Source organism: Sebastes umbrosus, chromosome 15, assembly GCF_015220745.1.
Source record: "Sebastes umbrosus isolate fSebUmb1 chromosome 15, fSebUmb1.pri, whole genome shotgun sequence".
NCBI lineage: Eukaryota > Metazoa > Chordata > Actinopteri > Perciformes > Sebastidae > Sebastes > Sebastes umbrosus.
This window is the reverse complement of record NC_051283.1, coordinates 4,880,644-4,893,292: the sequence shown is the minus strand read 5'-3', so window position 1 is coordinate 4,893,292 and position 12,649 is coordinate 4,880,644. Positions and strand designations below refer to the sequence as shown.

General features: G+C 41.6%; 1 protein-coding gene across 3 annotated transcripts in view; it reads left to right on the top strand.

Moving 5' to 3' along the window:
• The window catches only part of LOC119503890 (major histocompatibility complex class I-related gene protein-like), a 121,248-nt gene that overhangs the window by 91,574 nt on the left and 17,025 nt on the right, over positions 1-12,649 (top strand). The window contains exon 2 of one of the 3 annotated variants that reach the window (XM_037795911.1): positions 6,113-6,379. The exons of the other annotated variants lie outside the window; for them this stretch is intronic. Within the exon in view, the coding sequence (XP_037651839.1) occupies positions 6,113-6,379 (267 nt within the window). The remainder of the gene's footprint in view (positions 1-6,112; positions 6,380-12,649) is intronic. 3 annotated transcript variants of the gene reach the window in all.

The following is a 12,649-nucleotide window of genomic DNA, read 5'->3' as shown; positions in this document are numbered from 1 at the left end:
ACAGAACAAAAATGACATTCCAACAGACATCCAGCACTACCACTCATTCCAGGATGAACTGAGTTTCCAGGATAGCATAGTGTTCAGAGGTGAGAGAGCAGTGATACCGGATGCACTCAGAGCTGACATCACTCATCGTGTCCACTCTTCTCATCTGGGAGTTGAAGGATGTCTCAGGAGAGCAAGGGAATGTGTATATTGGCAAGGAATGAATGAGTACATAAAGACTTTCATCTCCAAGTGCGACATATGCAGGTCAGTAGACCCAAAGCAACAAAGAGAGACATTATACCCTCATGACATGGCATACAGACCCTGGGCCAAGGTGGGTACCGATTTGTTTTTCTTTAATAACAAGGACTACTTGATAACAGTAGATTACTATTCCAACTTTTGGGAGATAGATTATCTACCAGACACAAAGAGTAGTACAGTAATCAGGAAGCTAAAGGCCCATTTTGCACGATATGGGATACCAGATGTTGTTATCTCAGATAATGGCCCTCAATACGCATCTCAGGAGTTTCAGCAATTCAGCCAGATGTGGGAATTTAAACACAGGACATCCTCGCCGGGATATGCTCAGAGCAATGGGAAAGCTGAGTCGGCAGTGAAAACAGCCAAGCGTCTCATGCTGAAAGCAAAGGCTGCGGGACAAGATCCATACTTGGCTATGCTGGACCATCGCAACACACCGAGCCAAGGTCTCAACACAAGCCCGGCACAGAGACTTCTGAATAGGAGGACAAGGACTCTGCTCCCTACCAGGGACACTCTGTTGGAGCCAGAGATAACAGACAACGCACATGGACTGATACACAATAGACAGCGACAAGAAAAATACTACAACCGCACTGCAAAAGACATGGACTCTCTGAAAAAAGGGGACAGTGTGAGAGTTCAGCCTTTCGAGCCACATAAGGTCTGGAGAGCGGCGAAGGTGATGAAACCTGTAAGCCATAGATCTTATGAGGTGAAACTGGAGTCAGGTGGTGTTCTGAGAAGAAATCGTCGGCACCTCAGACGCAACCATGATACAACCTCCACACCTACACAAACCGGGACTGTGGTACACACACCAAAAGCGGTAGTGGTAGAGCGGGGTCAGGTGGGACACCAACACCCTGTCACTACCAGGTCAGGTCGTCAGGTTACCAGACCTCACTACCTGAGAGACTTTACTCAGTGAGGAAAGCAGGGTTTCTGGACTCTGGCAAGGCCTCTGAGAAAGGAGTAATGTTTAAAATGTGATATCCGCTGTTTGTTTTGTTACAATGTTAAGGAGTGTTAAGCTACTGAAAAAAAAAAAAAAAAAAAGAGGAGAAGAAAATTGTAATGTATATGCACAGTTTATTTTATTACAATGTTTGGTTATGTATATCTGTAAAGATAACGTTTAAGTGTCACAGTACCCCAGAGAGGATAATTTTATTTGTTTCCAAGTGATAGTGGCATTAATAATTAATATTCTGACTGATGTTGAGAATCTACATTTTTTGTTTAATTATAATATTGGTTACTTAGTTTGAGTAAGAGACTTTACTTCAAAGAAAAAAAGAAAAGATGTAACAATAGGATTGTTGGTTCCTAGTTGTTGTTGTTCCGGGGAACTGTTAGAGTGTGACACAGACAAAGTAACGCTAGCTGGAGCTGAAGTAACATGTGGACTGTCGGACTGAATAAAGTCACAAGTAAGCAACTGTAATGCTTTAACCGTCCAGTCTGTATGGTTAGTGAAGAACGGAACAGATTGAAAGAACTTTCACTTTCACTTTGTCACACTGACCTTACAATAATGTCACAATAAATCGGACAAGGTGACCTACTCATGACTACTACTATGCTGGTAGGATAGGGGAATAACCGTGGGACATCAGTAAAAATGCTCTTGAGATGGATTTGTCTTCAGTGAACTTTATTGTAAACTTCACGCACCGTGCACCATTTACACTTCAGACAGGAAGTATAGTTTCCGTTAGTGTGTGGTTCTGTAACCGTAGAAATAAAGGACTTTAATGGATATTGATTGTATGGGAATCATTACATACAACGCTCTACAGAATACAGCATTATGTACATCATTTCACCATATACAGACGTAGGCAAAGTTGTTGGTAACGTTCCGTTAAAGAGAGAAAAACCCTTAATGGTCACTGAAATAACTTGAAACTGACAAAAGTAATAATAAATAAAAATTCACTGAAAATTAACTAATGAAAATCAGATATTGTTTTTGAATTATGGTTCAGCAGAATCATTTAAAAAAACAAACTAATGAAACTGGCCTAGAAAAAAATGATGGTAACATTAACTTAATATTTTGTTGCACAACCTTTTGAGGCAATCACTGCAATCAAGTGATTTCTGTAACTCTCAATGAGACTTCTGCACCTGTTGACAGGTATGTTGGCCCACTCCTTGTGAGCAAACTGCTCCAGCTGTCTCAGGTTTGAAGGGTGCCTTCTCCAGACTGCATGTTTCAGCTCCTTCCACAGATGTTCAATAGGATTTAGATCAGGGCTCATAGAAGGCCACTTCAGAATAGTCCAATGTTTTGTTCTTAGTCATTCTTGGGTGTTTTTAGCTGTGTGTTTTGGGTCATTATCCTGTTTGAGGACCCATGACCTGCAACTGAGACCAAGCTTTCTGACACTGGGCAGCACATTTCGCTCCAGAATGCCTTGATAGTCTTGAGATTTCATTGCACCCTGCACAGATTCAAGACACCCTGTGCCAGATGCAACAAAGCAGCCCCATAACATAACCAAACCTCCTCCATGTTTCACATTAGGTACAGTGTTCTTTTCTTTGGATGCTTCATTTTTGCGTCTGTGAACATAGAGCTGATGTGACTTGCCAAAAAGCTCCAGTTTTGTCTCATCTGTCCAAAGGACATTCTCCCAGAAGCTTTGTGGCTTGTCAATATGCATTTTGGAAAATTCCAGTCTCGCTTTTTTATGATTTGGTGTCCTCCTGGGTCGTCTTCAATTAAGTCCACTTTGGCTCAAACAGTGACGGATGGTGCGATCTGACACTGATGTACCTTGACCTTGGAGTTCACCTCTAATCTCTTTGGAAGTTGTTCTGGGCTCTTTGGTTACCATTCGTATTATCCGTCTCTTCAATATGTCATCAATTTTCCCCTTGCGGCCACGTCCAGGGAGGTAGGCTACAGTCCCATGTCCTTAAACTTCTGAATAATATGTGCAGCTGTAGTCACAGGAACATCAAACTGCTTGGAGATGGTCTTATAGCCTTTACCTTTAACATGAAGGTCTATAATGTTCTTTCTGATCTCCTGAGACAACTCTCTCCTTAGCTTTCTGTGGTCCATGTTCAGTGTGGTACACACCATGATGCCAAACAGCACAGTGACTACTTTTCACCCTTTAAATAGGCAGACTGACTGATTACAAGTTTGAAGATACCTGTGATGCTAATTACAGGACACACCTTAGTTTAATATGTCCCTATGGTCACATTATTTTACATCTTTTCTAGGGGTACCATCATTTTTTGTCCTGGCCAGTTTCATTAGTTTGTTTTTTAAAATGATTCTGTTGAACCACAATTCAAAAACAATGTCTGATTTTCATTAGTTCATTTTCAGTAAATTTTTATTTATTATTACTTTTGTCAGTTTCAAGTTATTTCAGTGACCATTGTGGGTTTTTCTCTCTTTAACGGAACGTTACCAACAACTTTGCCTACGTCTGTAACTAACATTACTACCATATACAGGATATACTGTGATCCTTAATACTCTTACACAGTGCTGTCAAATAACAGGATAAACAACATTATAATAAATTAAAATAACATTCAATATCTCTTATGTACTATCTCTTATGGATTATATTCTCTTATATATTGTTATATTATATATATATTATTCTATATTATTCTATTATATACTCTTGTATGAACACATGATTCTACTAGGCAGCGCCCCTCTTATCTCGTACTACACTTGCTGCTTGTCTGTGTGCAATGAACGGCACACGAGAGCAGTGCGTCGTTACGAACGACGTCTAGACATGTAAACATTACCATTTCACTCCGTAACACTACCTACAGCATTGCTACGCATGGCATGAAACATAAAACACAGTAAATACAGAGCTAACTCTGTAACGAGCACGCTAACAATTATGCATCTCTCATGTAACAACTTAAAGGTCCCATATTGTAAAAAGTGAGATTTTCATGTCTTTTATATTATAAAGCAGGTTTAAGTGCTTTATAAATACTGTGAAAGGATGGAAGCGCTCAATATACAGAGAAATACACACACAGCCCGTATTCAGAAAATGTGCGTTTGAAACAAGCCGTTAGGATTTCTGTCCATTTGTGATGTCACAAATATACAATATTTTGACCATCACACGGTTTTAAACGTAAACATTCTAAATGTGTCCCAGTTTATTTCTGGTTGCAGTGTATGTGAATGACATCAGCTGACAGGAAGTAAACATGGACCCAAACTGTTGCCAGGCAACGCAATTCTGTTGCAATTCTGTTGCAATTCTGTTGCAATTCTGTTGAAATGCACTAAAACGGAACATTTCTGACAGAGGGTAAATACAGGCATATTCAAACAGACAGTATGAGGGAAATATATTTTTTTTAATATTACAGCGTGTGAACATGTTCTAGTAGAAACACAAAATACAAGTATGAATCTAAAAATGAGCACGATATGGGACCTTTAAGACTTATATCTTCAAATAGCAAAAAGGAAACTTACATCTCAATGGACGCACACAGGCTCTCACTGTCTAAAATGTCCAAACTGTGCAGGACTAATTACGTTGTAGCTCAACTACAGCTCACTTGTCACTGAACTCTCTGGAGCAACAGAAAAAGGAGACAATTTACCTCTGCTACGAAGGATTGATTGACAGGCTACTCAGCCAATAGAAATGCACTTAGCAAAACGATAATTAAGGATATAAGGCATAGATATTCAAACCACATAAACTGAGGTAGAAAATGCATGAAAGGATATGGAATCTTCTTTACAGTTTTTATATAGACCTACACGCAATTGTGTCACAAAACGACACATAAACTGCATATATGCTTTAGTTTAGGCAATAATATATCAATAACGTCGTCACAAACGTGATAGAGGAAACCTTGACTGTTGCTAGGAGACATAACCTCTGTGCTGTGGTATATATACATATATATATATATACCTCATTTAATAACATTATATATACGTATATACCTAATTTTATTTTATTTTAAAACAAAATTGTAACTTGCAAACATTGTTAATACTTAGTATTTCATTACACACTTTGCTGTTGTATATAGCATGTTATTGTTATTTTATGTTCATATTTCTTGTATTTTCTAAGCTAGTTGTAGTTCCTGTGCATTGCCTGGATATTCTGCTGCTGTAACACAATAATTTCCCAATTTGGGATCAATTAAGTACATCTATCTATCTATCTATCTATCTATCTATCTATCTATCTATCTATCGTATCTATCTATTAGTAATGAGAATGGGTCTATAACATATTCTTTTGTAGCTCACAGTAATTCAACATATTTTGAAATTCTCCTTTTTTGGTGAATTGACAATCAATTAACCCATTTGTGCCCAAAGACTATATTTAGTATGATAAGGACACATTTGTTTTGATCGTTCAAAAGATTTGAAAATTGGTACGGACATACTTTGGGCAAGTATCTAACAGTACAACACTTTTTACACTGCATATGTGTGCATATCTTTGATATTCAATTTTGTATGAGTTCATTGATACCAAATACTTGATTGTGCCCTTTGTAGATTCTGAGATACAGACATTTTCTTATCATACTACTGTATATCTCATCTGAGGTCACGTGACTACTGTTTTTACCTAAAATGTAAAGGAGTGCAAAAACAGTAGGCCCATGTGCCCAAAGACTATATTTAGTATGATAAGAAAAACTCACTTTTCAGCCAAACGGTTTGACCGATTTTGAAAATGTCTTCAAATTTGTGCTGAGGCAAGTCCAAAACACAAAATTTCAGTTGCGGGCACAAATGGGTTCATCAATCAACCCCTCAAGAATGTTTGAAATCCAATTCAAAACTGTCTTTGTCTTGCAGTGAAACACTCCCTGAAAATGTTCTCTACTGCAACTACTGGAGTCCCAAACTTCCCAGAGTTTATGGCTGCCGTGATGGTCGATGAAGTGTTGGGGGGTTACTGTGGCAGCAACATCAAGACCCCAGAACCCAAACAGGACTGGGTGAGGAAACTAGTAAAGGATGACCCACAACACCTGGAGTGGTATTCTCTTCAGTGTTTGGGTAGCCAGCAGTTCTTCAGAGCCAACTTGGACAGCCTGAAGCAGCGCTTAAACCAAACTGGAGGTACAGTATGTTTATGTTCATATGTAACTTTTTACTGGTGAAATGTTTCCTCCCTCTGAGGTGAGACATAGCTTACAATATAAACACACTGAGCCAATGTGTGTGTGTCTCTGTGGTGAAGATGTCATATTATCTGTTAACCCCTTAACCTCTTCAAGAGGTTGTTGCACTGAGTGATGATACTATTATCATATGAAACTAAAAAATCTAAGGAATCCATTGCTACCAACCATGTCATACTAGCTTGTCGGGAAGATAATACTAAATAACGCTGCAAAGTTACGCTAAATTTTGGCGAGGAAAAATTGCCATGGCGATTTTCAAAGGGGTCCCTTGACTTTACACATGCACACTTTATGATAATCACATGCAGTTTTTTTAATGTAGGTCAAACCTGTTATTTCCGCCTATTCTAAAATGGTGTATTTGAATATTTCTGCATACTGGGGTCCTTAAACAGTCTTGAATTACATAAATTGGGTATCACTGTAAAGCTGAGACTCTTGTGGATCCAATGAGCCTGAATGTATTAATGTGTGATGATGTTAGTTCCCATAGGAGACATTCTAGTGTAGTGAGACCATTTTTTAAAAACTTGACCTCACTGTATGAAATGACCTGTGGTGACCTCTAGGATAATCACAGCCTCATGAAACTTTACAGCCACCAACTAGAGACCTAGAGCATTCACAGGATGGATGGCTTTCCTAGCTAGATGAACAATAAGGGGGTTTCTGAGCAGTTTCCAGAATTGCAGAAAAATGCAATCTCCAAATGTCAAACGTTTTTGATACCAAATCACAGCACGGCTTTTTCTATGGTGTTCCTCAAGGTCTTGGTGTGTTAATGTGGTATTTTTGAGGGATTAGTGATCTTTTTTATCAATACTCCAGTGGTAAAATATGCTTAACTTTAGCAACAAATCTGTAACAAATGGTATCAAACCAAAAAATGCTGCAACAACTTATGAGACATAATAGAGCATGGGGATGACCATCATATACTTCTATCATAATGTTCTATTCTCTTATACACTTTTACTATTTATTTTAATTTATTCATCCATTTATTAATACATTTTTTTTTTTTATTTATTTATGACTAGAACAACATGCCACACAGTGCTGCATCTCAAATGAATCGTCAGGTTCCAAGCTTTCAGATGATGTACACCACTTCTATGTGACATCTACTGTTGACTATTTATCTACCCCTGAACATCCCCTATACCCCACCCCTCTAAAACAGAAGGTAGAATGGTAAAGGAGCTGGCTGTACTGAGATGTCTCTTTTTTCTGTCTCTCTCTCTCTCAGGTGTCCACATTTTTCAGAGGATGAACGGCTGTGAGTGGGACGACGAGACTGGAGAGGTTGCTGGTTTTAATCAGTACGGTTATGATGGAGAAGACTTCATTGTGTTGGACCTGCAGACGCTGTCATGGACCGCTCCAAAACAACAAGCCTTCATCACCAAACGTAGATGGGATAATGAGAAGGCTAGATTAGAACACAACAAACACTACCTCATCCACATATATCCTGACTGGCTGAGGAAGTACCTACACTATGGGAAGAGCTTTCTGAGAACAGGTAGGATCACATGGCAAGATGTACTGTTGTACATGGACTCAGTGCTTCTAAGGCACTGTATCATTCCAATGAAAATAATATCCTGTCACATCCTGGTGTCTCAGTACAGACTCATCTGTGTCTGTCCTTCTCCCCAGAGCGTCCCTCAGTGTCTCTCCTCCAGAAGACTCCCTCCTCTCCAGTCAGCTGCCACGCTACAGGTTTCTGCCCCGACAGAGCCAAGATGTTCTGGAGGAAAGATGGAGAGGAGATTCATGAGGACGTGGACCTCGGAGAGATCCTCCCCAACCATGATGGATCCTTCCAGATGAGTGTTGAGCTGAACCTGTCATCAGTCGCACCTGAAGACTGGAGGAGGTACGACTGTGTGTTTCATCTCTCTGGTGTGGTGGACGACATCGTCACCAGACTGGACAAAGCAGTGATCAGGACCAACTGGGGTAAGACTGGAATATACTTGTATATTTGTGCCAATACTGTAGCTACTGAGGTGATTAGCCCTGGACTGACGCGCTTTTCGCTGTAGATGTTACCTTTAGTTGTCTGTTGTGTTGAACAAAACTGATCCTCAGGCCGCTCGTTGGTTTTACAATAACAGTTCATTTATTCCTAATATGGTATTAAAGAAGCATGTCCGGTTACCATAGCAACGAGTAAACAATAACAACACGGCAAACAATTCAGCGTCTCTGCGGTCAAAAACCCTTTGCCCTTCCGGGCTAAACCCTGACGCCAACAACACACCTCCTTACTTATATACCCGTGACTGGGTCAGTCAATTAATGCAGTGCCACATAGTGTTCCTAAAAGTGAATTACACCAACCTCTGTATATGTCATCATATATCATACATCATGTTTTGGCTCTTACACACCGGCCCCTAATTGTTATGGTAGGCAGACATAACAATTCAAACAAAATACACAAAAAAGAGGAGCCAAATGTTACAATACACCAAGTTATGTATTTAAACTCCATGTACCAAACAGAGTTTTGTCACTGGCCTTTCAATTATGTTGGCTTTGGTCTTAAGTCTGACAGGACACACAAGCCCCTGTTTGTCTGGGAAAACCTCCAGAACTCTGCCAAGTGGCCAGGAGCCACGGGGAGCTGAAGAATCCATGATCACCACGATATCTCCAGCAACCAGACTCTTTTTCTTCTGGTTCCACTTTTGCCTCTCTTGGAGCAAAGGTAGGTACTCCCGTATCCATCTCTTCCAGAAAAGATCTGAGAGGTACTGCACTTGTCTCCATTGTCTTCTCACATCGTCCTTCAGCCGGCCTCGAACTGTCCTGACTGGTTTCCTCCGAATGGTTAGCATCAGAAGCTTCCAGCTGCTTTCGTGGGTGAATCCTTGCTAACAACCCGACCTTTAATCTGAGGAACCAGGCAACTGATGTCTTGAGCCCTCTCCAGTCAAAAAAGTAGCCAATGAGCTGGTCAGTAGGACTAGATTCATCACACACACCGACAACATTTACTGTCACCTCCTTTCTGACCTCCTGGTCATTAGAGTCCACATCTATGTCCAACAGAGTTTTAGGCCAGTCCTCCTCAGGCTTCCAAAGAAACGCAGGACCTTCAATCCACCTGCTGTTCTTCAGAAAGTTGGAGACCTTCATGCCTCTTGACGCATCATCAGCTGGATTGTCCTTTGAACCGACATGTCTCCACTGTGAGGGTCCAGATGTTTCTCTGATGGTCGAGATTCTGTTGGCCACAAAGGTGTGAAAGCGCCTGTCTTCATTTTTTACGTACTTCAACACTGAAGTGCTGTCGGTCCAAAATACTGACTCCTCCAGCTGCAAATCCAGCTCTGCCTTCAGCATTGAGTCCACTCTGACAGCAAGAACGGCTGCTGTCAACTCAAGACGGGGAATGGTTACAGCCTTCAGTGGTGTCCCTCTGGCTTTACCGAGCAGGAAGGTGACCTGGATGTCGTTGTCCTTATTTAACATCCGGATGTATGTTACAGTTCCGTATCCACCTTCGCTGGCATCAGCAAAATGGTGTAGTGGGGCATGTCTGCTCTCTCCAAAGTCTACTGGCTTGATGCATCTGTCCACCTTGAATGCAGCCGGCAGGTCCAAGTCTTCCAACCACCTTTTCCACTGATGTAACATATCCTTCCCATTTTCCTGATGCAGTTGATGTTGAGGTACTGGCTCTGCATAGGTCTTACTGATGAGCGCATTCATGTACCCTGCATACTCCTGGTGCAAATGTTTGTTGTTGAGGAACCTTTTCCTCAAACCCTGGATACTTTGCTTTGCCACCACGAAGTTGTTAGGCAGATAGACTTCCTTGCTCTTCAAGGGCAATTTCAAACAATACTTCCCATCCTGAAGTACCGCTGAGTGCTCCACAGTTTCCAGAAACTTGAGGTCTTCTCTGGACATTTCTTTTTCCTCCCCACTCCTTTCATTGAAGTCATGATTGTACTGCTTGGTTAGCATTTCTTCCAGTTTACACACAGAGATCCGGTTCACATTAGCGGAGGGAAGCCCTGCCTCCAGAGCGCCACTGTTTCCAATCAGCGGCCCATTAACAACCCATCCCAGCACAGTCCTAATGGCATATGGGCCATTCCCGCAGCTGTTGATGACATCCCAAGGCTCCAATATCTTGGGAGCATTTGTTCCAATCAACAGGTCGACATTTGCCTTGATGCTTGGAATGTGTACTTTTGACAAGTAGGGCCATTTAGCCAGGTCCTCGTGTGTCACCATGCTATCGGTTGTAACTGGCATTTTCTTCTGTGTGAAAACCTCTGGGAGAATATAGAAGTCATCGCCATCAAGATCAGAGACCTCCAAACCAGTCAAGGAGTAAGCTGGAACAACTGTTTCTTGACCCATTGTGCGCAACAAGAAGCTGGTTCTTCTGCCTGTAACATTCAGCCTCTGCATTAGATGTTCTGAGCAGAACGTGGCTGAACTACCAGGATCCAAAAAGGCATAAGTTTCAATGATGTGATTTCCTTTGGCAGATTTAACCTTAACAGGGAGAATGGAGAAAACACACCGGTCCTCACCAGCCCCTGTATGTCCACATGTTTTGAATGAAGATGGCTGTTCAGATGGTTCCTGCTGCCAAGCTGTTGTTTGCCTTTTGATGTGAAGCACTGTGGGATGAGTTTGTCCACAAACCTTGCATGTCATGCGCCTCTCGCAATCCCTGCTCATGTGACCATCACCTAAGCATGCAAAGCAAACTCCCTTTTCCCTCAGAAAGTGAATCTTTTCCTTGTGCTTCTTTCCCTTGAACTGTTTGCACTCGTCCAATGAGTGACTACGAGCACAGCAGAGACATTCAGCCTTTTCAGCCTTGGCTGGATCTGATGTTGGTTCCTTAGCCTCCTGGGGCAAGTCCTTAGATGTTACTGTGGTGGCGACAATGTTTCCCTTCACCTTGTACCCAGACTGTGGCTTAAACATGGTGAGAGGCTTCGTCCCAGTAACGCCAGATGATGGTTCCTGTATGTTTCCAAACAGCGGGTTGGAAAGAATTCTGACACAACGCTCCATGAATTTGACCAGATCAATGAAGTAAGCTCTGTAATTGCTTTTCTCCATTATGTCGTGAGCTACTGTCCTCCATTGTTCTCTCATTTTGTATGGCAACTTTGAAATGATGGCTCTCATGTTCACAGGCATATCCAGTTCTTCCATGTACTGGAGTTCCCCCATCACGTTACAACAGCCACGTAAGAACAAAGAGTACGCTTGGAGTACTTTCACGTCCTCAGATTTTATTATTTGCCAAGCCAAAGCCTTTTCAATATAAGCAGTTGCGATTTTGTACTGATTTCCAAAGTGTTCCTGTAGAAGACCCTTCGCCACTGCATAGCCACGCTCAGGAGCCATATGTTGGCAGCTACGTACCAGTTCTTGTGGTTGTCCTCTGTTTGTATTATTTGGAACAATTTACCAATCTGCTTTTCCTGCCTTTTCCTCCACTCCTTGCTCAAAGGCTTTGATGAACGTCCTGTATTGGAGAGGATCCCCTTCAAATAAGGGAATATCTCTCGGTGGTAGAGACAGTGAACGCTGCTGTTGAACCAAAGCAGCTGTGATTTCATTTTGTCTGTGCATGATGGTAAGTATGTCCACAGGTGGATGTTGACCGACCAAATGCTGGTATATAGGCTGCCTTTCCTCTGGCTTTAACTGAGCAGTTGTTGGTTGGTACTGCAGATGCTGTGATGTTCCCAACAAATTGTTTTCCTGCTGATGTTCATTTGGCCTGTGTTGGCATTTTGAAGCAGCTTTTAGCCCATTCTGAGTTTCCTTTGGTCTCACATCCAATGGCCTATTAGACAGTAATGATCCATTTGTCATATCATTTTGTTGTGTTGATTTCCATGATCCAGGCTTGTATTCCTTTGCAGAAGGATTCAATACATTTGCAGATTCCATTTTCCTTTTTTCCCTTTCCAAATAGGAATTCATGCCATTTGATGGTACTTGAGAGGAGCTTCCCACATCATATGCCCTCAATACTGCTAGCTTAGCAGTGGATGCTGCTAGTTCAGCTTCCAAGTCAAGCTGCTCTCTTTTCCTCTTCAACTGCTGTTCTTGCTCCTCCAAAGCTTGTCTTTCTTTTAAAGCTGCAACGCGAGCCATGAGTGCAGCTCTGTCTGCCTCCACCTTTATTCTGGCAGAGGATGTGGTACTG